Consider the following 27,481-nt stretch of genomic DNA (forward strand, 5'->3'; position numbering starts at 1 on the left):
TGCAGTTTTATTAAACCCAAGAATTCACGCAAGGAGGCACATGGGGTGCCGTCTGAGGACACATGCTCATCCTAAACCTTGTAGTAAAAATCACAACAGCTAAGCCTTGCAGCAGCATGTAGGAACTTGTGTAGTTAAACCCACTTATAATTAAAATATTAACATTTTTAACATAATTAAATCTTAACATTTTCCTAGTGTTCAGTTCTACAACTGTCATTGCCTGTAAGGCAATGTTAAACCATGTTAGGCTCACTGGGATAAGAACAATCCAAGTTAATCTGTGTAACTACATGCTTTTTGGTAAGAAATAAACTCACACTATACATTTATTTGGAATAATCAACCTGCTGATGGTTAAGAGCTGGTATGAGAAAAAACCCAAGAAACCCAAACCAACCAAACAAAAAACCCCCAATCCCAAAGAACTCACACTAAACACAAAACTCAAGCAAATCCTTAAATCAGTGATGGCTTGTAACAGACAAAAACAAATTTCAGAATTAAATTTTTGCTCGCTCTTCCAGCTATTTATAAAGAGAAAACAAACTAGCAGTTATCCAACAGCAGATGACAAGTGAATTACCTTTCATTGTCTGGAAGGGTTAACCACTGAAGTATTGTTAAGATTCTTCGTTCATGAGGGATGACACTGGACCACAAAATACAAAGATATACCTTGTTATCACAGAATACCAAATGCATCAACAAAATGCTTGCTATGAACTGAATTCAATGTGAACATAATGCTATCATAATAGCATAATTTGCTTGTAGCATGCTGTATCATCTTTGTTGCTTAATACTGATTCTCAATTTGCAAATAGAATCACATCAGACCTCCTGAATGTCTACATACTCCAAAAGAAAGTTGATTAAAAGTTCGCAAATGTAGTCAGAACTCAAAGCAGTGAATCTACCTCTTCTAAGCAGGAGTAAATAAAATATCAATCCTGGTGGCTTTAACCCAGTTGAACCTTTTTATATGCTGTCCTTTTACCCATGCTGGCATGAGTAAAATCCACTATATTGCTCACATCAGTGCAAGTTTAAAAACCACTCTGTTCCAGTAGCATTCCTTTTTCCTGTTTCAAGACCCTGGAAAAATTTTCATTGCCTTAACATTAGCCACTGAGGGCTGGGCTGGTGTGACTCAGAACAGAGCCATCTGAAACACCAGGCCAGCAGCACAGGGACTTGAACTCTGACAGCTTCTCACTCTGCAGAACACACTCATCTCACTTTACTGTTTGTGCAGTGGTTGCCATTCTCACCTGGCTGCTGAGGCCAAGTTCATGCTATGAGAATGACTAACCTTAGAAACAGCTGTAAACTTCCAAATATCTCATCTTAGGAAAGCTCTGCAGACCAGTGACCACAAAGTCATTTTAATACAAGAGCACAGTCAGTCCAGAATCCATTAGATCAATAGCAGAATCCCAACATAGGAATCAAACACCACCATCAGTCACCACAACGAACTCAATTCAGCACTCTTTGGAAACCTCTGGCAGAGAAATAGAGATGGCAGCAGCCATTTGGAATAACTTAGTTTTTAATGCCTTGTAGATAAACAGTAGTCCTCAGTCTCCAACTACATAGAGAACTTAAACCATAAAAATGAGAATTTATACTAAAATTTGCAAATAAGGTAAAAATATAAACTGGATTAATAATTTGGGGAACTATCCAATTTTTGTATTTTTATTACTTGTTCAGTATGAAAAAACCTCTATTATTTCAATAACTCATTTCTGACAAAAATATTTTGAAAATTCTGTTTTCCCGAGTGTGCCTGAAAATTTTCCCAAAAATATTTTGTGTACTGAGTGAAATAAAGCAGTTTTAAGGCATATAGGCTTCAATCATACATAAATTTACTGCCTCACTCCCTTACTAGTGCCATTCATACAACCTGTCCTTGGCTACCTTTTTTGCATTCTATATCCCCAAGCATGCACTGGCCAGGATGTTTATGTAAACTGTGGAGCTATAGAGTGTAGGAATCACATTCATTTCTTTGCTTGGTAGAGCACCGGAGTGGAGTGCTGTCAGATTTCATCCTGCAAGCCTAAACCATCAGCTTGTGGTGTGCTTTATTATTCCCTCCACATGCTTTATGATATTTAGAGCTGTAAAAATTATTTCTAAAGGAATCACACACAAAAAAAAAGTCTAATCCCCTTATTACTTCAGTCTTGTAGCTTAAACGTTTTCTTTGCTCCCGCAATCCTGCCAGAAGCTGTAATAAAAAGCTGATCTATGTGAATTCCTCAAAAATTATCAAAATTCATTCATTTTTGGTTGTAAAGATACATTTCAGTGGGGACAAGGGTAAATAAGTTGGAATCTTTAAAAAGACAACAAACAGCAAAGATCTTCAAGACATCTTAGGAAAGGGAAATTGGATATCTTGCTCAGATGACAGACTATTGTAAAATGAGTGAATCAGACCTTTAAGTCAATTAGACTGGTGATGTCAATTAACATAAAAGCACAATAAGAGTCTTCCACACTCAGAGGACTAAGAAGCATTGCTAGCAATAGTAAGGAAGAAAAAACACACTTTGAAGTGAAAGCCATTTTTCACATAGTCACACATCTTTTCTTTAGATAACTGTTATAAGTCGGTGCATGAACCTAAAGCAGTAAACTGTAGCATCAGCTTCAGTTATCAGAAACATTGCACAAATGAAACAATAGAGGGTTACAGATAGTCTCCAACCTACCAAATGCTTAGAGAAAAGAAAACAACTTAATAAACACTTACATTGAATTAATTCTGAATTATTAGTTAAAAATCTCCAGAAAACAGAAGGTACTTACATAGACCAGAAGAACGTGCCAGCTTTCACCCCTTGCTTGGCTGCAGTAATCCAAATCTAATGAGGAAAATATAAGAGGATTAGAACACGTTCAGATCTCTAATGACTCCCTGAAATCAAAAGAAAATGTTTTCAAGACACATTCTTCTACTCTGAGCCTAGACGTGAAAACTGCAGGTTTCAGCCTCGGCCCTAATTTGAAAATGTGGAGTGACAAACCTATGCAAACTCCGTAGCAGTGGGTCAGCTCCTGGGTGGTAGACTTTCACCCTTAAATCTCTATATTGCTTTTAATTAAAAGCACCAAGTTTCACGGCCATTTAATTTAATTTTCAAAACCCAGCCACTACTCACCTGACCCTTTTAGCATTCAGGTTTCGGAGGATACTCAGAAAGGAACATACCTTAACACTAATCAGTGGCTACATAAACGTCCCTCTTCCAATTATCCTACAATCAGCAGCCATCAACAGAAAATGTGTTAGAAGAGATCACACAAAAGAGGCCACAAGAGAGTGATGAGGTGTTAAGACTGCAGGGAGGGACATCTTCCTACACAGATGTTTAAGAACTTCTTGGACTGACCAATGGGGTGATTGATGAAAATCATGGAAAAAATCTACATTTTCAAACCCTTTCTTCAATCCTTCAAGTCCCTTTTATTTTTCTAGCTATAAACCAGTTTGCAGCAGAAAGTTCTGCAACATAGTCACACACTCCACGAGTGTGTTTTTAATTTGGCTTGGTTTAAAACCTGGTGGTTTTCAGTGAGGTTAGGGCACCATTCTCATACTTCGAAAGACATCATTAATCCTTTCTCTTCCCACTTCTATACAACATTCATGATATTCCCCTCTATTCCTTTCCAAACATGGGTTGGTTTGATGTCTCTTTAATGAGAGCTATACCATACTCCTGGTTATCCTCATCACCCTCTTTCTCTTTTCTATCCTATGACTCTATACAAGGCAGGGGAATGAGAATGTTGGAACATCAGAAAGGTTCACAATCAAGGAAAGCAAACAACGAGTTTAGCTCGACAGAACTACATTTCTCTTGCAAGGAACTATCCAAAGTATCTCAAAACTCATTGCAAAAGTGACAATGGCTTAAAGGCAAGCACTGTGTATAGAGATAGGTTATTTCCTCCCATTATTTGTGCATACTGAAATATATACACTTCATAAGGAGTTAAGACAAAATGTAGCTGGCTTACATAATAATTGCAGGTTTTTGTTTACTTTTAATCAACTCTGAAAATACAATCAAAGTCCCTGTACTTTGCTCAAACAGACACTTATAAACTGTCATCTGGACACACATCATTAAATGTCCTGCCTGAATAATTCACACATCAGTCTTAATTGAGATTGATTTGGTATAGTAATGAAAGATCATTTGCACAACGAGGCTACAGTTAACAGCAATTACATTCGGATACTGTAATGTTATTTATGGAACAATTGGTCACATTTGTCCTTCCATTGCCCTGGACACAACCCTTACCTCTCCTATTCCACCAAATTTGACTGGACTCAGTCCAATTAATTTAAAATCACAGCTATAAAAGGTCATTTGTTTTCATTTTATTCTAACTTTTTGATAATGTATCCTCTTTTCCAGTGAAAACTACATCCAGAGTAACACCACAGAAATTATGTTTTCCTAAATACATGTGGCAAGTTCAGGAGCAGAATGGCCCTGGGTTTGGAGCCCACTCTGTGTTTTCAGATGCTTCTCCTCAAGAATCTGATTTCAGGCTTGGTTCATATTTACACATACATAAGCTGCTACCAAGCAGGGAGTCCCCCAAACATTGCCCCCAGCCTGTGCAGCCTCAGCCTTCCACCAGCAACTCAGTTTGCATGGTGACAATGACCACAAGATGATGTGGCTGCAACAATAACTGAAAAAAAAATTGCTTTGAATTTATATAGGAATTTGGGGGCTGTAGTTAAATAACAGCAATATTGCTTTCAGTATCTCAGGACATTGAAATTTGAATTTCACAGGATACTAACTCTGAAGGGATGGGACAGAAGGATGCATGTGAACAGGAAAGAAGAAGAAGTATGCCTACAACCCAGTGACCATATCACTGCAGTCAGAAGTATGGCTGCAACACAAGGGCACTTGTTTGTGCCACATAAGTCAGCACAGTCAGGGTATATAACCAGCCTAGATACTGTCTAATTAAGGCAGTTATTCATTACATATTCATTAGTGCATCATGGTATCCCCAGGTGAAAAAAGGGCCACACTTAAAGCAATTAAATTTTCCTTTGCATTGCAGATTTATTTGTAGAGAAAAACCCAGTCGTGGCAGAGGAAGGAGGTCAAAAACACATTCAACATGAAATGTGTGTCAGTTCCCACTGTTGTCATGCTCTGTCTTGCTCTACTTGGAAAGCCATTGTCCCCACAGCAGATTCATTTTTCTTTAAAAATGTTTGTGTTCCTGCATATTCTAAATAATTTTGCAGATATCTCTAGGAAAGTACCAATAAACTAAGTCCAGGGAATTCTGTGCTTGGATTTTACTATCTGCAAACTCTAGTGCTACCTAGTGCTTTGGACCCACATAGGCCCAAACTGTCCAGACTGCCTGGTTATCTAAATGAGACCAGCCACTTTCTATCCTCAGCAGCTGAAGATGTCCTGTGCTGCTCCTGTCTTAGCACAGCTGAATTCACCTCTGACCCTGTGTATTTTAGGCAATGATTTTTAAAAAGTGCCAAAAGACACTCTCCCTCCAGCAGGCAAGTAAAACACTTGTCATCCTGAGAGATGAATAACTGGCTCATTGGTACATTGCCAAGGCAGCCAGCACATCTGTGAGAAAGTGGTTGCTGTATTTTTTTCTCGTTGAGCATAGAGTGTGCTTCATGAAGGCTTCATGAACATCAAGTGAAAAGAGCATGCACACCTGTCTGTCTCTCCACAGAAGTGGAGATCACTCCCAGCTGTGCAGTCCTAAGGGCAGTAAGTGCAGCCTAAAGGCACCCAGACTTCAGAGAGGAAAAAGCTGCACCTGCCAGTATTTTGCCTCAGGAATGCAGGCATTTACATTGGCATTAGCTGTTGAGATGAGTACAGGTGTCTGCTGCACTTGAAATAAGATGAATAGCTAAGACAAGGATCTGTTGAAGCCAAAAATCAGCAAATCAAAAGGCCCCTATCTGTCTACAACATCTGGGTGAGTCTGAATGACTCCATCCTGACTTTGGCAAGCAGAGCCTGATTCAACTCAAGCTTACAACAAACCACTACTAGACCTCTGTTCTCCTTTGTTTTTAAAGAGAAAGGGAAAAAAAAAAGCCCAAACCAGCCACCCCTTTGATTTATTTAAACACAAACTAAGAAAATCCAACACTATCTACTATGATACCTAAAACTGCTACTCAACAATACATTTGTGGATGTCTTCAGCATGCAGAGAAGCAGCCATATTGAGGTGGAAGAATTTCTATTTGCATTGATCAAGCTCTAAATAAAATACTCAGCACCTTTTAGAGTTGACACAATGATGAGGAATCTAGCAATATCTGTTTCTACTAGAAATACTCTTTGTTACCCAGACTCCTTGGCAGATAGGCAAAATTATACAGCAGACTGGAGCAACTGATGCGAGCACACAAGTTTATTTACTACTTTGGCTATAGGATAATAACTCTGGTAGAAATGTTGGCAGCAAACTCTTCCTGCAGCCTTATCACCGGTGAACACCTCTCATTGTCATTAAGTTAAATTCATTGTCTTTCAAGGCAGACTACAAGCTGTGCAGGAGGGCAGGATAGAAAAAAGTTACCAGATGCCCTCTCAACCTTGTCCATTCAAACCAGTTGAAATTAAGAAGCAAATACGGGTTATTGTTCTGCAAGGCCAGTACCATTTGTAAGCTTATGGAATTTATGTGATACACAATTACATTGGGTTTAACTGTCAATATGTCAGAGTTTTATAGTCAGCTGTTTAACCATGTCAAATCACCACTCTTGGCTTGCATAGGGGAGAAGCCTAATTGTATTGCAAACTCCATAAAGTCCATGTTTCTGAACTAATTTGCTTAAGCAGAGAGAAGGGGAATAAATATTTGAAAAACAGTAAGAGACCAACCACTGTGTTTCAAGCTGTGCCACAGAATATCAACAATATTTAGCTTTTCCACTACAGAAAAACCTGTTAAATTATGCAATCACAGATTCAAACCTAGTACACTGGCATGTGTCCAAGAAACAGTATACATGCTTTCCTAGATATATATAAAACATATCCTGTAAGCTGAATTACTTTCATTTTTATAGCCTCTGTGTTGAATGACTACAATTCTCCTCCTTTATTTATGGAGGAAAGTAGACAAGGCCAAGCAATAGGTGAGTTAGGAATACCATATAGAACACAGAACTCCCAGGTTCATCCTTCTTTTTACTGCTAGACACACTTGCACACAGGTGTTCAAGTACTTAGTCCAGAGTTATTCAAGATAGCTGTGGAATTTTCTTTGAAAACCTGCACAGCAGGTCCTAAATCCAGGACACCTCCCCGGTTTTAATCTTCCATGAATAAACAACAACTTGACAAAGGCTGACATGACACGTATTTGATGTGTCAGGTGCATCAAAGGCTGATGAAGCAATGGGAAATTGCCTCCACATCCAGGCAAAGGTGGGAAAGAGGAAGTCACAGCGTTTCCTAGAAAAGACATGTGTAAAAGACTGGGGCAAGCATGCAGAATTAATACATCTGTATTAATGTACATCATTTGTAATTTGTTCTGCCAACAAGGTAAAATGCAGAGCGGCCCCTTCCACACTTCTTATGTGACACAAACATTCTCCCAGACTTGGCAAATAAGCATTGCCTTCTTGTCCAGACAAAAGATTTTTGGTACAAGAAGTTTATTAAATAAATAGATAGACTCAGAGTCCTGTTGCTTGTTCAAGGCTCAAGCTGGATAAAAAGAAATACTTATAAAACAGAATTACAGACATCTCTCCTTCTGCTTCCCCTACCCCTAATCAACAAAGTGACCGCAAGACCTGTTCAGGATGGAAAGACAGATGACAGCTTTCTGAAGCTTCTTCTGTCATTATTAGACAGACAAACATCAACAAAGTTCCAATAATGGTCTTATTCTAAATACTAATATGTAAATTTGGATGAATCAGGAATATTAAGTTAATATATAGGGTGTAGATAGCTGATGCGCACAGGCATACCTTGAAGACTACAAAGACAGCTTCCCATGCTGTCTGTTACCTAGGAATGTCATGACTATGTTTAAAGATTAACATCTCAAGATAGTCCTTTTTTGAAGGTTGTAGTCTTTAAAAGGTTGATAGCGGATTTAAAGCAACATACAAGGCACCCTAAACATCCATCAGTACTTTTATAATTATGATGTTTCTGAACTGTAGGACATGTTTTGAGCCCAAACTCAGATCCAAGCCGGGTTACCTTGTGAAGGAGCCTCTCTGTCCCCGTTAACCACCAACCAGCAGCTTTATACCTTACCTCTACTGACCTTAGAAAGGCCAATGGCTCATTTCTAAAGATCATGAAAGATCACTTTAAAAAAACGCCAGTGTATTGTCTGTAGCATAAGCTTAAACTCACTACATCAAGCCAAGACATGGAAAATTACTGCTCAACAGAAGCCGAAGACAGCTGGGGCCTAAATTTAGTGCCTAAAGTTACTTGGGATGAAAACAAGAATGTCAGTATCATGAAAAATGAGCAGTAAACTTGGTTTTCCCCACGGGCCCTGATGCTCACCACTTCTGTGAGATGCTGTTGCAGTGTAAGGAGTGGTTTTATGGCTGTTTCCTATGAAACGCTTTTGTTTTGAAAACAAGGTGGTTTTAAGTTATATAATAAATCAACATTGTATACTAAATCAGGAAGTCCCATAACAAGCTACAGCACCCTGAAACACTTCCAAGCTACTTCCTCCGCCCTTCTCTCCCTTTCCTAATGGTATTAATTTCTCATAATTCCTGGAGTGAAAACATTCATACACTCATCTGCCAAATCCCACTGATGTCCATGGTAATCTGGCAGTTTTCCAGCAAAAGGCTGAGTATCAGAACAACTAAAGACAGAATAAAAGGAAGACCACCAAACCCCCCCACATTTTCATAGAGACATATACAGTAGGCCAGTTTCCAGGAGCAAGAAAGTATGCCAAAGACTATCAATGTTAAACGACATTCTCTTCTAGGCAGTTTTAACTATAATACAAGGCTGGGAGTTTGAGACACTTTTTTCTGCATTCTTGCACAAAAAAATAGTAAATTCCAATCCTGTTCAAATCATATCTCACTCTGCAGGTTTTGAGTACATCAGTTTGATACCCAGGACCTAAAAAGAGACAGCTGAATATGTGATATGACAGACAGGATTCCTGTGATATGCAGACTAGGTATCCCTTCCTACCCCCTTAATTGTACTGTCTTATCTTTCAATAAGTTATTTTGGCAGTCTATGTCAATGTCATATTTAAAGTAAATTATAAAAAGGAGTGAGAAACTGACTGTGTCTAACCAATACATAGACAAAGATTACATCTTCTCTTATAAAAATCTACAGTTCTCTTATCAAATGTGCAATTCTTGCACATGCAGGGAGAGTATAATTTGTATTTCTGCAGGAGAACTATCACCTCCTTATCCAGCTATTGTTGCCACTCTATCAGGTTTGCCCAACTTACGGGTTTCCCTCATGTTACGTGTATGGGGATTGAATTACAGTCCTTCCTCTGTGCATTTGCTTCCAATTTTCCAAAGATAAGTCCAGTTCGTTACATGATTTGTGTGTTTCCTTTTTAACAATTCTTCAAAACAATTGGTTTATTTTATCATCCCTACTTGGATATGCAACACCCCCATGCACACACGCCCTATCCTCTGAAGATTTCATCCAGCATAAGGTCACCCACTGTTACGTAACTCTCTTGAACTCTTCACATATAACATTTTTCATCCAGTAAAATCTTTTATTCCCTGGAGTAGCATAGGTGTGGGAATTAACAGTGCTCCCCATACAACACAGCAGGTGATGAAGTATTCATAGACTTGTACCATACTTCTAAAATATCATAGTTTAAAAGTAGAGACATCTGTATAAGCCCCAACAATTAGATCTTCACTAACTCCTACCTAACCATAATTAAGGTAAGATGAAGAATCAAATTTGCAATGCATAATTAAATTCCAGCTGCTTAATGAGTTGTCCCACAGCAGTTGAGCCACAGGATTATCTATGAGCTCAACTCCAGACTGGAGCAGATTTTAACTGTGTGGCTCAAGCTGTAGCTGAGATAAAGATGCTACATACTGCTGCTCTTTCACTGCTCCTACTTTTGATCCTGATTTTTTTGCTTCCATCTGGAAAGATAATAGGTATGTTCCTCACCCTCTCTCCTCCTCACCACCCATGCCAAAAGGTAACCCATGTCATAACTAGCCAAGGGAGTGCCTACACTCACTGACAGATTTTACAACATACCTTATTCCAGCTCAGCTACAGCCAGACAATCTGCCTGTCACACATCTGCCTGCAGCTCTGAATTGCCTTTTCTCACATTTGTTGCAGGCTAAACCACATGCAGACAACACACACACTTGCTAAGCCTACAGCTGTCTGAGTAACTCTCTTTAGCCTGAAATGATGATATGGATCATTTCAGCAAACAGAAATGACAGATTGTGGTGTTCTCAAACCCTTTCCGATTTTCTCACCTCTATCATCTCACTCTTTTGTGAGGTTAAGTGATCACAGAGCATTTAAACCACAGTTCCCTAAGCAATCAGTGCAATGAAATGTGCATGCACCTTGGCTTCCTGCACTTTAAACGTACTAGTTTCACTTTTGTTGTGAAAGCAAGCCACCACAGCATGCACTAATAGGGGAAGTGCAGCAGAAGCAAGGAGACTGTCTTAGCTGTAGTAACACAAAATACTTGGAAGGACTCCATTTCCTTGCCCAGAATAAGGGTTCAGAGCTAGACAAACCAAGTCCAACACTAATCTAAGAGACTGGACATAGTTCAGCCTCTGCTGCTGTGCTCAAGGCAGAAATTAATTCTCAAGTTTCCATAGCCTCTGCAGTAAATCAGGTAACAGTGATTACTTGTGGACTTAACTAATAATTATGAAATTATGCCATGCTATGTTGACAAAATATTTATACTAAAACTGCTCAAGAACATTACTAGGACAAAAACCTGAGAAACCTGTAATGAAAAGGAAACATTAAGCCATAGTAACAAAATTACAGTGTTACACTGCTCCCTCAAGTGAGGGTTTTGTCCTAGCTGTGTCTAATTTATACTTATCAGTGCAAACACCTTTCCATAGTCAATGGATTTATTATTCTGAAAAGCAAAAGCCAACTCAAAACATTACATTAAACTGATAGACGGTGGGCCAGCCAGTGGGGAGGGGGTAGGGATTAGGTACAAATTGTTCACATATGGTTTTTTTAATTATTATTATTGGCCAGGTTCCACAGCACAGGGGGATGGGAGAAGAGGGAGGAAGAAAGAAGTAGGAGGGAATTTGAAACTTACTGGTTGACCTCCCCACCATCTGTGATTGAATTTCTCTCGCCCTCGAAGACTGAAGCTGGCATCAAACACTGGGTCATACATCGAATTGCCAACAATCCCATGTGATTCAGGATAGAGTCCCTTTGTGCAGAAGTAGATTAATTAGTAAAACCCTAAGGCACACAAATACAGTGCTTCATAGCTATCTGCAAATGCCACTAAATTATTTTAAAATAAGTATCTTTGAAGCTGCATACTAGAACAGATTTTTACTTTCAGATAAGCTCATTTCAGTCTGGCTGTAGTAATGAAAGCAGTAAGATGTGATTGAATTGTGCTAAAAAGAATAAAAACTCCTATTACTCAACACTTTCAAGTTTTTCACACTGCTTAAAACTTAGTTTGTGGTCATCACAGAAAAAGCACAAATGTATGAAAAGATTGTCAATTTGTACTTTCAGTTCCTCTTCATGAATGCCCTTTCTGAACACAGTAATTTATTCTCAGACTGCAAGACTAACACTTAGCATTTCGATTTTATCATATTTTATCTTCTGTTAGATAATTTATTTCCAAGAAAAAAAATTTATGCAGGTCACCCAAAGCCATGGCATTATGTCACAATTTGTCCTGCAGTAAAAACAATTCAGTGAGAAGAGCAGAAAATTCCTTTCTCTGGTCCTCTCCCCTCCCAACCAATTCTTTTTGTATATGCTCCTGCCTTATGCATTTAAACATTTGTGCAGTGGCTGAACAAAATAAAAAAAATTTAAAAAAAAAAAAAGGGGGGGAAAAAATTGCAGTTGCAGGAGGAGAGTCCCTTATGGCAGCTTTGGGAGCACTGTCAATGTCACTCAGGTGTGGGGACAGCCTGGCTGCCAGCCCTGCCACCTCAGCACCGTGATTGCCCCTCTCAGTGCAGGGCCAGCACTGTGTCCAGACACACTCAGCAGCTGCACACTGCCCCACTCATTTCAGCTGCTCCAGCAGGGAAACAACTGCTGGTTGTATTCAGGGCAGCATTTCAGGGGTGGGTTGTTTTTTTTTTTTCCCTAGGAAAACTTTGACCTGTAATTATGCAGCAGTACAAATAACTGCAAAAGCAGGCATAAGAAAGCATAGGAAAGCTGTAACAGTGTATAATGGTGGGATGCAATCCATTTCACAACTTCAAAATAAAACAGAATAGTTAAATACTTTTTCTTCAAAATGAAGAAAATGCTAAAGTAAACAAATACCAGAAAGGATGGGCAATGAAGTAGTTATATATATAACATATATGTATATTTATATATATAATTTCTAAAACCTTGCTTGCCACAACACACATTTCTACTGAGTGCAACTTTTTATCATGAAAAAAATCTTTCCCAGGACTTACAGTAGCAAGAGTGTACAAGTTGGGGAATGTTTTTGTAGGGTAAACAGGTCGCATGTAAGGAGAATGTGTTCCACAAGATCCTGAAAAATCAAATGCAAACATGAGGAAGCAAAGCTATTAAGACATGGAAAACAAAAACAGAGAAAGTTATTTCTGTGAATCAAAATGATGCAGAAACTAGTTAAATTTTAACTAATTTAAATGAACTTTCTGTTGCTTAAGAGCAGCCAGCAGTCAGCAGTAAGGGCAGTAGCAAATCTACTCATGTACACTTTGTAGCTCACAGCTAACAGCTGAAATAATGCATCCATATGACAACAGAACCAGCTATATTCCCATAGACTGATTTTTTTCCCTGAGCTAGTCTCCATCTTGTTAAGTGGAAACATTATGAGAAAACATAGGTTTATTTTAAGTCATAAATACACCAAAGCTGCAGTTTCACACTGGGCTTCGTGGCCTCAGTCCCCCCATCACAGAATCATTGAGGCTGGAAAAGACATTCAGGACCATTGAACCCAACCATAGTTGGCTACACAAATATGAGGGCCAGCACACACACAGGGGAAAAAACCCAACACATTTCAAGGGTATAGGCACACACAGACTACCATGCAATACAGAGAGGCTCAAATAGGCAGTGCACCTGGTCCTCCACAAACCCAATGGGATGCCCATTCCCAGGAAGGTGAGTCCAGGGCATGTTTTCAGCCAGTTACCAGACATCCAAGTACAGCTTCTGCAGCCACTTATCCGTACCTCTGACATTTCTGAATCAAGTGGAACATTTTGTGGGCACCTCTCAACTAGCCTGTAAGCAAGCATGATACTATGTATCATGTGCTAAAGATGAATTCCTTTGCTGACAAAACCACATGGTAGGTCACTGATTCTGAGCAGCATTTCCCACAGCAGCAGCTGTGTGCTGCATTATTCAGGGTGCTTTCAAGTCACTGGTTGATATCACCCAATTTAAAGGGGACTTCTGCCATTTCACCTCCATGCTGACCCTTCTGCTACTCAAGAAACAATGAAAGCAACTGGGCTGCAAGAGACTGTGTTTTATTTATAGAAAATAGATGTACTCACTCAGCTTTTCAATATTGGGCATGACCTTGTTCCCTTTCTTCATATATGATGCACGGAAACCATCAACAGAAAAGATGATCAAAGGAGGACGAACAAAGCTAAAGGCAAAAGCAGCAGGAATATAACGCATCATTTCAAAATTTTAGTTTTTATAATTTCCACTTGCTCACTGAGCCTCCAGGAAATCTATAAGTTCTGGAACTGCATAAACTATTTACATAGTTTCTAGTCTAGAAAGTATATATAGATTTTACATATTTAATCGTTTACATACTTAACAGACCAAGAGAAACTGATAACCCTCACACCCAGTAACACCCAGTGCTCACTCACAGTCAGTGAAAGGGCTGACATCCAACATAAAAGAGATCCTCCCTGAGCAGCTAAAAACATAACCTGTAAAGGCAAATGCTTAAAGAATATGTTGGAGGAGGCAATTTACCACGCACAAGTACCCAGCCCAGCACACAATCTCTAGTTAAAACCCCGTGTCTCATGACAGTTGGTCTTTCTCAAACATGGGGCATTTGGAGCACAGTCTGTGAGGCGCAGCTCATTCTAACATACTAAAGATGATGGCATTTCATGTTACTTTATTACTTTTTGAATTTACTGCTGCTACTGAAAGTCAATCCCAAGCAGGCAGATAATGAGCTATGAATGGGCACCTGGGCTTTTCACATCATCTGCTGCACAGGTTAGCAGAGATCGCTGTCACCAGGAGAAGCATCTCCAAACTATGCCCTTAAGAGCACAGGCTGAGCTGCAACCCAACACAGCACCTGAGCAGATGCTTACCTTTAGGGATAATAGTAAGGCAAATGGTTTCAAACGTTATTCACTTTCTCCATGTTACCCATGTGCTCAAATTCCTCACTAAGTCAAACCTTTACCCCATTGCAGCTTAGAAATCCTTTCATTTAAAACCATAATGCTAAAAGTACAAAACTCCATTTAAAAAGAAATGGCCTGACTTGTGTTCATGTATGGCTTAACCTGAATTTTACTGAAAGCAGAACAACCTAGGCCTTTCCACTGACTTTAGAGGAGTCTGGCTACCTTCCCTATGCATGTAAGTGAAGCAGGCAAACCCAGCAGCAGGTGATTAAAGACCAAGAGTTCAAACCCAAATATCCACCACTACTCATATACCAGCCCAAAGGCATATGCATGAAAATATTATGAGCCTAAATAAAAGCAAATTAATTACAGTATTATGAGCCTAACTGTATGCATGGTGAAGCCCAGGAAAGCATCCAACCCACAGTCATTCAGCCTGCATCACAGAGCCAGTGCAGAAATGTGGTGGGCAGAGGTCCAAGTCAGAGCTGCGGACCACTGGCTTTGCTGCATCTGCCTTTCTAGGTGCAAACAAAACACTTACCCTGCTGGACATTCAGGAGCCTTTATCTCTTCACAGTCATCATCCACCCAGTGGGTTTCTCCTATCAGAAAAGTCACATTGGAATTGAAAAAATAAAAAATACAAAATCTGTGGATACAGCTACAGGTTTTACAGAAAATATATTTTTAAAAAAGAGGGTCTAGCTCCAGTTAATGGACTGACTTGTCATACTTCCCATGAATAACGAGAATGTCTTTTCACAAAGCTGAACAAGTGATCTGGTTATATTCTATTCAACAAAAATATCCAAGCTAGCACTTCTACAAGCAGCTCTTAAAACTGGAGTTAAAAGTGTCCTTTCAACCACAGGAGACAGTGGTAATGCTTTAGACACAGCAGTCATTATTTTAATTTTTTTTATTTTCGATCTGTCAGAAACAGGTAGTGCTGCTTCTGGCTGTGAATTCCCACCCTCCTCCCATCAGTTCTGATGGCTCCATGAGCTGAATCATCTGGCTAAAGGCCTGAAACAAAATTCATTCTGGGGAAGAAAAACAACTCTAAATAGTTTCCAGCTGGTTTAGAGGGATGATCAGCTCATGGATCAGGTGAGACTCAAGCTAAAAAAAAATTAAATACTCTTTCAGACCTAGATTAGTTAAAACTACTTCGTGTAATCAACTATTTTCTTAAGGTTTTCACGGCTGAATGCTGTCTATAGAGTGGCTCATGACTTGCACTTTTACAGGTCAATTGAAAAAAAACCAAATTATTAACTAACAAGACTACTTCCTGAACCTGGCACTATTAAAAAACTGCAATTCAAATAACAAAACAAAACTAAAAACATCACTGAAAAGACCAGCAGGAAATGTGTGCTGCAGCAATTGCAACTGACCATGACAGGAGGTGGAGAGACAATTTCCAAGGTGAAAAAAAACCCCACACCAACACACTCTCCTTAGATAAGCAAAGGCATGAACAAAGAGGAAACACTGTTCTCACATAATTCGTAGTCCTGTCAGATTTCCAGAGTCGTTGAGATAGTTTGTTGTTCCCCAATTAAACAAAGATTATGTACATTAAAGCTGGAGACATACAAATTCCTCTGTCTTGACCCTTGTGAGAGAAGCTCACAAAAAAGGCAGAACTGGAAACTATACCAGTATTTAAGTGGTCTCAGCTTCTGGTTTCTCTGGGAAGGGGAAGGGCAATTTACAGGGATTTGTTGGAAAACACATATTTCACTTGGATTCCCAAAAGCAAAATCCAAGTAAAAAAAAAGGCTCATTTTCAGTGCATGTATGGATCTGGACTATTATAATTTTCTGAACGTATGCATTTGTCCAAAATGGTGAAACAATTTCAAACTGTAACCCTTGCCCAAGGAAAGTTAATGAAAAAAGTAAGAACTAGGTGAGTTACTAAAGCAAAAACCTGTAGACCTCATTACCCAGGATCAGAAGACCTGCTGTGAATGGCAGACACACTAGACAGGCAGGATACACTCTAAAAGAGCAGACAGTGGATGAAAATAAAGTCTTCAAAGCCTGTCCAGCCGCCAAGCATTGCAGGCTGCTCTGCAGCCACGGCATGTCACCGCCCTCTGAAGACCACGAAACACACCTGGAGTAACAGCCCTTGGATTCCTGCAGCTCCTCCTCCACAAGAAACAAAGCCTACAGATATTAGGCCAAGTAGTTTGAGCAGAAGCTTTTGTGGTGGGGGTGGAGAGAGGTCTTTAGGACAGAGATAACATATCTAGGAATGTTTTGTTCCTTCTGAGATCATTAGATATCCCTGCACTCCCTGTGAGGCAGACAAATGCATCTGAACACCTTAGAGCTTTGCTTTGAACTCTTCTTCACCCACCTCCACCTCTTCTCTTTCTACCATTATCTCTCCAGGCGAAGACAATGTCCTTCAACATACTATTTACCTCTGCTAGTGCCCAAAAAATTACAAATTACAGATTTGTAATTACAAAATTTTAAATGCAATTCCCCACTTCCCCCACCTTCTCAAAAAAAAAAAAAAATCAAAGCAAAACAAGGAGAGTTTCCTCTTTTGGATGAAAACTCTTTAATTTGCCTTCTATTTGGTTTGGAAAGAAAAGAGTTAGATATACCAAAGACGTACCTTTGCAAACGACTTGGTAATTAGTGCAACAATCTCCTCTACTTAAGCAGTCTTCAGAGCAGTGACAAGCATTGTCATCATTCCTGGTTTCTCCACAGCGGTCTTTGGTACACTCCCAGCCTCGAGCTGAAATATTCACGATGTAAGCAAGAATGAGAGATTGTAATCAAAACAAAAAGTATTCCTTCACGCTATAATGAAAACACTCTAGTCATTAAAATAGGTATGCCAATCAGAAACAAAAAGGACCCTTGTGACTTGCAAGTGCAGGAGGGCTCCTCCACCAACACGGGTGTGAGTATTTCTGCTACCCTCAGGTGTTGTATTCCAGGCTTTGTATAATCTGAATGCCAGAGAAAGTGTGGAGAGGAAAAGACAAAAATGGATCTTCACAGATAAATGGTGAACCTAAAGCACAAACTAAAAATTCCAGTGTTTCTTGGGTAATCTTTGCTTTTCCTTACAACTTCTACAGTTCCTCTGTTCAGTCCACAGAAAATAAGAAAGCCAGAAAAGATACTATGTCAATGCAAAGTGAAGCCTTATTCCCACCATCAGCTCCTCAGCCATACTGCAGATCCAGCAAGAACCTCAAAGATATGAAAACAAGAGTTGTTCTTCAAGGAAAAGCATGGTATAGCTGCTGTGAAAATCTTTTCTCATCTTGCTAATGAATTTAATATCTGACCTGTCTAAATTAGGTGCTCTCTTGAGGGTAGTACATTGCTTTGGAACCAGGGCCTGTGGTTTTAAACACATGTTTTCCACAATAAGGCCCACCCAGGAAACTATAAGAATCACTTTAGACAACATGAATCCAGTAAAAAACTCACATATCCTTTATCCTCTTTTCTGCTTCATTTGGGGCTATCTTCTGTAAGTGTGTAATATTTACAGATCATACACATGATAATTGCCTGAATCAATGCCTGTGGGAGTATATGACCATTAGCACAACAGCCTCAGGGGCTATACAGGTATCCATATGCATATGTGAACATACTGTGTCTGCTGGGGACAGGAGAGTGAGGAACTGAAATTCCGCCCTTTGGTAGCAGACATCTTGCTGGAAGTCTTCAAAAAGAGCCTCTCATTCTGCAGCCATTTACAGCAGGGGCGGAACAGCATCAGCCTAAAATTCAGAAATTTTTGGCCTGGAACCAAATTTGGTTTTCGTACTAGATTTGCTCACTTTTTTCATACCAGCCTATGAAAATTATATAATCACAAACAGAACTGAGGAATTCAGGACTTTCAAGCATGGCACATCCATGCTTGATATTTTAATTCACTGCACTTTTCTTCTGGCTGCTTAGTAAGTGTAATACTTCAATAAAGCAAGGAAAAGCTCAACAGCAAAAATAAAAGGCACCTGTGTCAACTCTGACCACTGTGCAAACAATGAAGGAGATGGGTACAACTAATAATTTAAATGCACTATGCTAAGAAGTAAAATATTACTCATGTCCCTCTTTGAAGTTTTCCTTGCCTATGACTCACAGAAAAAAAAAAAAAAAAAAGCCAAGAAAAGAAAGTGAGCCTATTGCTGTATTTCTGACCCCCAGGGTCCAAGGAGTTGAAGCCAAATGTTTCTACCACTGCAGTAATATGCATCCTGACACCTGGAAATCAGGGTCTAGGGCACAGGTAGTTAGCCCTGGCTACCCCCTGCTCAAAGAGGACTGGCACCTCCCTTCAATGATCCCAGCTTCCAAGGCACCCTCTCAAGTGAGCCTGAATTGCTCCAATATTAAGTTATAAAGTTAGGATGAAAAAGGATAGCTGACACAGAATGAACAATGTCCAGCTTCTACTACGGCTGAGTAGAGGTCAGACTGGAGCCCAAACACCGATTATTGCTTTTAATTTGGTGTCAGAAGATCTCCTTTTCTATGTGGTATAAAGAGTATCCTGCTTTTTCTGCCCCCACAGTAAGGAGACATAGGTGCACATTCCTACTGTTCCTTGCAAGGAAACACTGGCTGCCTTTTGGGGTGAGCTGACCTGCCTGGCCAAGGTGAGGAGGTGCAGGTTATGCCAAGGAGTGCTGGTTTATCAAGCAGGTCCTGACCACTGGCAGAAGCCGGGTGTCAGCAGCTCCTGGCAGTGCAGGACAGGAGACCCATCATTACCTGTCTTTAAGCACAGCTCGTCAAAGTCGAAGCAGCAGCTGTTGTAGCTCTTGCACAGGTTGTCACAGCGGCAGCCAGGAGGCTCTGCCTCTTGAAGTTCAAAGCATCTGTTTTTGCAGGAGCCAGAGGTATTGATCCAGGGGGAATCTGACAGGACTGTGTGGAACAAGAAACAGGGCAACATCTGTCAGGTTGGCAGCGATGGGACAGGCAGCTCAGCCCCGAGCCACTTGAATGAGCAAGACCTTGGATGCTTGCTCTGGGAAAGGAAAGGGAGCAAGGAGAGCAGAAGAATTGCTTGAAGAAACAAAACCAAAACAAGAACAAATTTTCAAAAGTTGTTCTTTTGGGGGAAAAAAAAAAAGTAAAAAGGAAGCAGCATGCTGTGATAAGATCCTGCAAAAGAACAGCCCTGGCTTTACCTCTGTAACAATCAAGAGATCATTAGCAGAAATGTATTGAAGTCTCCAAGGCCCCATTCCAGGAGCTGCAGCTATTCCACAGAAGCAGGTCTTTGTTTTCAGAAACCAAGTGACATTTTCATGGCTGGCTGGGCAGTTTACATAGGAAAGAACTCCAATTAATCTACATGCAGACAGCAGGACTTGGTTTGCTACACGGGAAGGTGTCAAATCGATGTGAAGTGTGAAAGAAAACTTTAAAATGCTCTATAAATTAAAGGAGAAATAAAGCAAGGCTTTTTTGATGGGCTTCTGCAGAGCACCAAATTATAAAAACTTAAAATATACAGAAGTATTTAAGAAATCAGTAATTATTATGTGTATAAGAAAATGGAGGACTGCCAGCCTGCAAGCCATGAATAATGCATTAGACTTCAATAATCTATTTATTAGTAAAGGTCTTTAATGTCAAAGCTGATATATGTCTGCTATTTTCTTAAAACTTACTGTTTTGTACACTGTATATATTTAAAAACTTTTTCTTGTAGGAGAATCCTACATAGCAGCTTATACGAAGCAGGAAAATTGTGTGCTGTTCTCTAGAGTTAATTGTATTTTATGAAATAAAGTAAGGAATGTATGCTATCCTTTAAGTATAGAGGTGTTCCAAGGAAAATTTCACAATGCCTTTTGCTCCTAGAGAGCCTATTAAAATTAAGTTTTTGAAATTGTCTTGTGTTTTGTTTTCTTGTAAGCCATGGTTTGGTTTTGGGTTTGGCAAACCTCTCCATGGTTAGCAGTATGACTTTCAGAGGACTGACGCAATGGCACTTTTGGGAAATAGCTGCTCTGATATTTTCTTATGCATTTTTCCCCCTACACTTCTACATAGCTGAGAGTTTAGTTTCCACATAAACCAAAGGGAAATCTCTTCCCAAATAAGATGGCATTAATTGAACACTGTGAAAATGGATGGAAAAGATGATGAAAGGGGAGTTTGGAAGTGACATTGTAGCAGCTGATGTCTCACCAGCTCTCATCCCAAGCACTACTGCTCCACCACTTCCCTGGGAGTGGCACTGACTGGACACCAGCGCAAACCACTTCAGGGAGCAAACCTGCCAGAAAATCAGTGCTACAGCAAGATCACAGGTGAGAAACCCAAATGTAGCGTGGTTGCAGTCATGGTTCATAGCAGTGTCAAGGTACACTCATATAACTGCTGGAAAAGGTAGGAGCAGACAAATCTTTCTGGTTTTGTGAGGTTTTATTTTAATCAGGTCAGCAGCACTCAGAGTGAGTAACATCATACACACAGTGAAGTTCACTCTGTAGGTATATACCCTGCAAGCATGCTCTTAGTGAGCCATTAGTATTCTGGCCATCTGAAATCTCAAGGAGATAAAGACTGTGCATCTGTGCTGGCAATACATAGATCAGTATTTTCTTTGCTTACATAAGTAGGTCACAAAGCTACACTAGAAATTAATCACATGAGAATAGTTTCAAATCATGCTAACATTCAAATTTTCAGAGTTATGAAGTTGTGGTCCTTATTTTTGGTGACAGCTGCATCCTATCAAATGCTTCTGAATATCTATTACCAAAACATATTTTCGTGTTATTTAACTTCTTCCACTAATTTCTCTTTTGGAAGCTAGGTAATATATAATCACAGATCCAGTAAGCTGCAAATCATAGGTATTAGAAACTTGAAAGTATTACATACCAGGATATAAACCTTACACTGGGCATTACCCTTTTCATTTCAAAGGGCTTAGAGGGAGATCTTTTCAGCAGGCCAGAATTCCCAAAACCAACACATCAACACGTGTTTAGGAAAGAGGTGTAAATCTGACTGCAGATTACCTGAGAGACAGCTAACTGCAGCTCAAGGAATGAGCTGTTGTAAAGAGCAGCTCATTTGTACCAGACAACTACCCGAATAAACTGCCCACAGAAGCTGTGCAATCTCAGAGCTTGAAGATTTTGCAGAAGGGCTAGGCTAAGATCAGTCAGAAGCACTTCTGTAACAACTGAGCAGGTCTTGAGATATGAAGGTCTACATGGCTGTTCAACCTCCCTTCTAGCTCCACCTTCTATAACTGCAAGTAAGGTTTCCATTTCAGGTAAGAAAGGTTTAGCTCACCTACCTTGTCTAATTTTTTCACATCTCTTGACAACCACCTCATTAGTGATGTAGTGAATTACCCCAAATCACTCAGCTAATTCAGGTGACACACCCTGAGTCAATGTAGGACATTTTCCATATCACAGCACAAAAGAGAACTTGCTGAATTTCTCCAAATACATTAAGATTGCTCCTTTGTTTCCCATACTTGACCTTGCCTTTGCAGCCAGACCATGATTTTCAGGTCGTGCACAATGCCATGGCACAGGTACTGGCGCATGCAAAAGTTTGAAAATATATCAACAGGAGCTTTCTCCCTGGTGAGCACTTTCAAATTAGCAGAAACAGAACAAACTCAAAACAGTTTAGAATCCTTTTCAAAATTCCACAGCTCCTGCAGTCAGATGATGCAGCAGGCACAGGGACCTCAGCCTGAAGATCCTTCCTTCCTTATTTCATACATAAAGATTTTCCCATTGTTTTCCATACATTCATTTTATTGCCACTCTATTCAAAACAGCCATCTAATCGCCTTCTAAGCCATGGGTTAGAGAGTGAAGCTAAACAGGGGAATAATGCCTTTGTGATTCAGTTCAAGGCAGTTGTTACATTTCTATTTTAAGGGTGTTATATTTATCTTAGAAAGTGCCATACCAAACTATTTCTTTTAATTTTGTCTGATTACAAGGTTTAAAAATAATAAAATCCATTTATTTGGAGTAGTGCTTAAAACAGAACAATACAATATAGACATGCTTACAGAGTCATTATAGGAAGGAGACTACCCAGTAAAAAATTGCCATTTTGGATCCCATATGGAACAACCAAATATTTAAAACATCTGAAGCTCTAGTTCTGCTAGATGATACTCCTATTATGAACTTGCTTTCCATTTTTGCAGTGAGTTAAATCCAAATGAAAAGTCAGATAAGGGAAAAAATACAAGTGTTCCAACAGAAGAAAAGTGTGACTCCATTTTTAATCGCATGCTTAAAACTACAGAGAGAAGAGATGGAAAAACTACAGTGTTTCTTCTTCCAAAGCATTAAGTTATCCTACTGCAATCAAGAACCATGCTTCAAGAGATTACTAAGGCCATCTTCCCTGAAAGTGCTTAAAAAGATGGCTAGGAAATTCATAAAGCAAGTGACTTACAAAGGCAAGGTTATGGAAAAATGTGAGCTTTGGTTCTCTACTGTCTCTTAAAGTATTGAGTAAAAAATTTATTTCAATTAAATAATATGGGTACAAATATTCACCATCTCAAGTGTATAAAGACATATATCTGTACACTGTAAAAAGAGAAAAAGAAGGGGTGTTTTAGCCACTGTGGTGGTACTTTGGCATGCATTTGCAAAGCACTAGGAAAAAAACACAATGTTTTTTGGCTCACAGCAGAGTTATATGGTAGATGAAAACAAAAATTTGTTTACCATCATGGCATACCTCTGGAGAAATAACAAATTGGTTTCTACAATAATGTTTGGTAAAGAGTGTTTTGTCAATATAAAACAATTAATTCTTAACATCAAGACACTTGGGAGCAAAAAAGCTCAACAAATACTGAAGTTGAAAAAGAATTTATACCAATCTTTTTTTTTTTCTTGGATCTTTTGTTGGACTGCTCTTCTAATGAAGTATAATTGGAACTCATGCAATTAAGGGTGACTAGGTAGGTTCTTTGATCACAGTGGTTTCAGTTTGCTAAAAAACCTGCACATCTCCAGTGCAGTCTATACTTTACTGTGACTATACTCCTTTATGCTTTGCTATCATATTTTTCTTCTCCTGCAATAGAAGTAACCAAGCTACATAAACACAGAATGGACAAAATCCTCCATTAATTTTGCCTCTCATTATCACACCCTTGACCAGACTGCTTCAATGCCAGATGCTGGGTCGATCCCACCTGTGAGCAAATTTTCAACAGATTTCCAAAAGTACCCCATCTCCTGCCCTTTTCAAGAGAGCCTCTGTTTCTTCCTACTTTTCTGGAATGCTGAGCTAATTCTCCTGCTACTGGAAGGAGCACACAGCTACTATTCCCAGCCCTGGAGATGTTGAACAGTGCTGGCTGGCTCAGCAGAGTTGGCACTGATCAGCTGCAATGGGACTCCAGTATCAGACCTCTGAGATTTCAGTAAAAACCGGCTGAGCCCTGCCCTAGACAGTCACCAGTGAAAGCAAAGCAACTGGCACTCAGGTGTTGAACACTTGAAATGCAAATCCTTCCCATCCCTGTTACACACATTACACATCTGTCCTACAGTTAACATCCTAGAAGATTTCTTAAAAATCATTCTTCAAGCATTATTTTACAGCTATAAAGATCAAAGGCAACACCACTATCTTCTTGATTACCTAAAATGCCTCTACTCAGTGACCAGCAGCCCTGATAGTGGCTGTAATTAGACAATTCTTCAAAGAGAGAGGGACAGGAGGACACAGATACACTACTAGAACACAACAAACTCTGGCCATGGCAAACAATTTTATAATTAAAATTCACAGGCTATCATTACAGACAGGCATTGCAAATGACACCCTTTCACTTCAGTTATGTTAACCATCTCTAAGTCAACGACCACAAGTTTTCTTTCTCCTGCCAAAGGAACAGAGACACAAGTCAAGCCTGCTTTTCCTTGAATAAAATAAGACTAGTTGTCCGGTTTATACATTTTTCCATTTGGACTTTGCTTGAGCTCACAGAACCCTATACTGCCCCACAACACAAATAACAGTTCATCCTGTGGCATGTTATTGCTGTCTTCCAAAGAAAAAACAGTAGAAGGTGCAAGAAAAGCAGAGGACTGGGTGACAGCACATCTGCACGAACACCTGCTCTCCTCTCCCAGCCCTCTCCACCGTCAGATGTCTGCCGTCTACTGTTCACAAACCAGCATGACCTCAGGAGCCGCAGAAATCCCAAAAGCTTTTATCACCAGTGCCTCTTGAAAGCATTAATCAAGTTTCTAGAAACCGCTTCAATAGCTACCAAAATAAACCCACCACCCTTAAAGCCATCAGGGAGTTTCTCTTAGCACTAGAAGGAAGCCATGCAGAGTACAAAACACTGAAAACACTTCAGGAGCTGATGAGACCAATCTCTGTGAGACTGACAGCGCTCAGTCCTAAAATAAGCTAAATTTTCCATAGTCACATGCACACAGAGCAAAAGTTTAAGTAAATAGGAGACCTATAGGTGAGTCCCAAAGGTCAACTTACTCGGGCTCAGTGAGTTATTTATTCTTCACTATATCCTAGAGGGAAAAGGAACAAGCAAACTACTGTTACAGAGTAGGAATGGTCTCTAACCACAGTCTATAACGTAAGGGTATATGGTGATGTACAATTTACGTCTGTTACTGTACCTGAGACTGGGCCCTCATCCCATTCTTCAGATCTCCTAAATCGATTTGCTGTAAATCCCATGCAGACATTTACTCCAAAGGCGAAAGCAAATAAGGATATAACCTGCAAAAGTAAAACAGCAAAGTTAGCAAACTGTGCAAGAAGCGGGACTTTTGCACTAAGAGCATTATGCATAAAGGGCAGAGATGGTCCTCAGTACATTGGAGCTCCCCAGCACTGCAGTTCCCATCACTGGAGCAGCAGCTGACAGCGTCACCGTTGGAGAGTAACACAAACCAGAAGGGGTTTATGAATAAAGCATCTCTTTCTGAAGCTAAAACGCTCCTTTTTGTAGGAACTTATTCAGGAGAGACGGGCTATTCCTCCTCTAAAAACAAACACGCTCCTCTCCTCCCCTACCTGGTGCGAGTGGACGCAGCCCTGCTTAGCCATACCAGGGAATTCTTGAAAAGCCTGCGCCCCACCGCCGCCTTTTTTTATAGTGAGCGCAGAGCTCTGTTTGCTCGGGGAGTTCAGGCTATTAGCTACGAGTAATCCCACCTGGTGAGGTTGACAGGCTCGTGTGATTTGTCCAGGAGGTGATTTCATCATGTTTCACTCACAAATCGCAGCTCCGAGTGCAAGAAGCTGCAGGCATCATCGCTCGCTGCGCCCTCCCCCCAAGCGCACACCCGCGCTCTTTTATGTGGTTTCCTTTGGCAGAGCGGGGCTCGCTTGTGCCGCCGCGGCCAAGAGCTGTTCCTGCTCGTTTTATTCTCCTCACAAAAGTAACATGCTTAAAAGAGAAACCACAATGCGTCTCCATCTGGCGCGGAGAAGGAGCGGGGGAAGCTGGCCGGGGGCGGCGAAATGCCGCTCTCCCGCAGCAGTGTCCCGCGGGTCTCAGGTGTGGCGGCGCGGGGGCTCGGCCCGCACGCCCTGGCCTTCGGGCTTCGGGAGAGCCCGGCTCCTTCCCCCGGGGCTCCCCACATCGCCGCTGGGCTGTGGGACAGGGGCCGCTCCAAACCGAGACACCTTCAGAGCGGGGCGGGGGGCATTTCTCAGCGGGGCTCTCCCGTGCCGCTGTGGCCGGGCAAGGCTCGTATCGGTGGGAACAGGCAGTTTCGTCCGAATAGCTGGAAGCCCCAGACCTCCAGAAGGGAAGGGAAGTGACACGTTCCCTCTGCCCCGCATTGCCCCATTTTCATCAACAACAGAAAGTTTGGCTGTTTGGATAAGCGCTTTTATTTACAAAGCAAATGATAATGCGGAACAGAATTACTGTTCAATTCAGTGGCCTAAATATTATTTGCCAAGGCAAGTTATTTACCAGTGTAGTTTGCCACTTCTTTTTTTTTTTTTTTTTTTTTTTCCTCTGATGAAAGCTTCTTTCATGAAAGTGTTTACTAACAATTACATTTAAAGGGACAGAGTCAAGGTTTGTAAGCCCTCGGATGGACTGAGCTTCCCTTGGGACCTGTCCCATATTCTATACTGGCATTGAAAGACACAGTACAGTTTTCTTTAAAATATTTTGCAGTATTAAACACATACAATTTTGAACTTTGTTTTGAGGTAACTTTTACCTGCTAAAATAACTCCCCCACCATGTAGCTTTACAGGACAGAGTCTAAAAACCCCTTCTCTTTGCTGCCCAAGTGTCAGCCTGCCAGCCTTTCCTAGGGCCTGGTCCTTTTTTATGCAGTTTCTTAACCGAAAGTAGCTCCATTGTGGAGCTGCAACTTTGCATTGCAAGGCTTAAGGCAATGTAATTAGCTTGAAAATTCCTGCACCAGGACATTGTGTTCCTTTTCCTTGCACAAACTGAGGTTGTGAATTCAAGACCCATCTTCTAGTGTTCACTTTATCACTGGCTGGGCTGAAAAAAAAAATAGGTTGCAATAGGCACTATTTCTCTAGCAAAAAGCTGTGCATAGAGGTCGGAAGAAAAGTAATCATCAAAGGTTTTACTAGCTGTTCCTGTAAAATTCTTCACCCTTCCCCTCTGGTATATCCTGTGGTTAAATAACTTCACCCCAAACATTAGGTGAGTACAGCAGTGTGTGACCGCAGCAGAAGGCAAACCTAAAGTGTCACAAATAAAATTGCTCAACCTTGTTACCTATGTATCTTAGCTAG

General features: G+C 40.4%; 1 protein-coding gene across 5 annotated transcripts in view; it reads right to left on the bottom strand.

Annotated features, from left to right (window-relative positions):
• ENPP2 (ectonucleotide pyrophosphatase/phosphodiesterase 2) overlaps positions 1 to 27,481 on the bottom strand; it is a 72,036-nt gene that overhangs the window by 30,870 nt on the left and 13,685 nt on the right. For 2 of the 5 annotated variants that reach the window (XM_066335248.1, XM_066335237.1), the window contains exons 1-10: positions 25,763 to 25,856; positions 25,363 to 25,465; positions 19,460 to 19,615; positions 17,328 to 17,453; positions 15,228 to 15,288; positions 13,844 to 13,941; positions 12,755 to 12,834; positions 11,395 to 11,514; positions 2,827 to 2,882; positions 587 to 652 (exon numbers count right to left, since the gene is read on the bottom strand). In XM_066335248.1, coding sequence (XP_066191345.1) covers positions 587 to 652; positions 2,827 to 2,882; positions 11,395 to 11,514; positions 12,755 to 12,834; positions 13,844 to 13,941; positions 15,228 to 15,288; positions 17,328 to 17,453; positions 19,460 to 19,615; positions 25,363 to 25,465; positions 25,763 to 25,795 — 899 coding nt within the window. In that variant the 5' untranslated portion in view covers positions 25,796 to 25,856. Of the gene's footprint in view, positions 1 to 586; positions 653 to 2,826; positions 2,883 to 11,394; positions 11,515 to 12,754; positions 12,835 to 13,843; positions 13,942 to 15,227; positions 15,289 to 17,327; positions 17,454 to 19,459; positions 19,616 to 25,362; positions 25,466 to 25,762; positions 25,859 to 25,903; positions 25,987 to 27,481 lie in introns of those variants that run through there. The other 3 variants (XM_066335259.1, XM_066335277.1, XM_066335268.1) reach the window with 3 other exon arrangements.

This window comes from Sylvia atricapilla, chromosome 1, assembly GCF_009819655.1.
Source record: "Sylvia atricapilla isolate bSylAtr1 chromosome 1, bSylAtr1.pri, whole genome shotgun sequence".
Classification (NCBI taxonomy): domain Eukaryota; kingdom Metazoa; phylum Chordata; class Aves; order Passeriformes; family Sylviidae; genus Sylvia; species Sylvia atricapilla.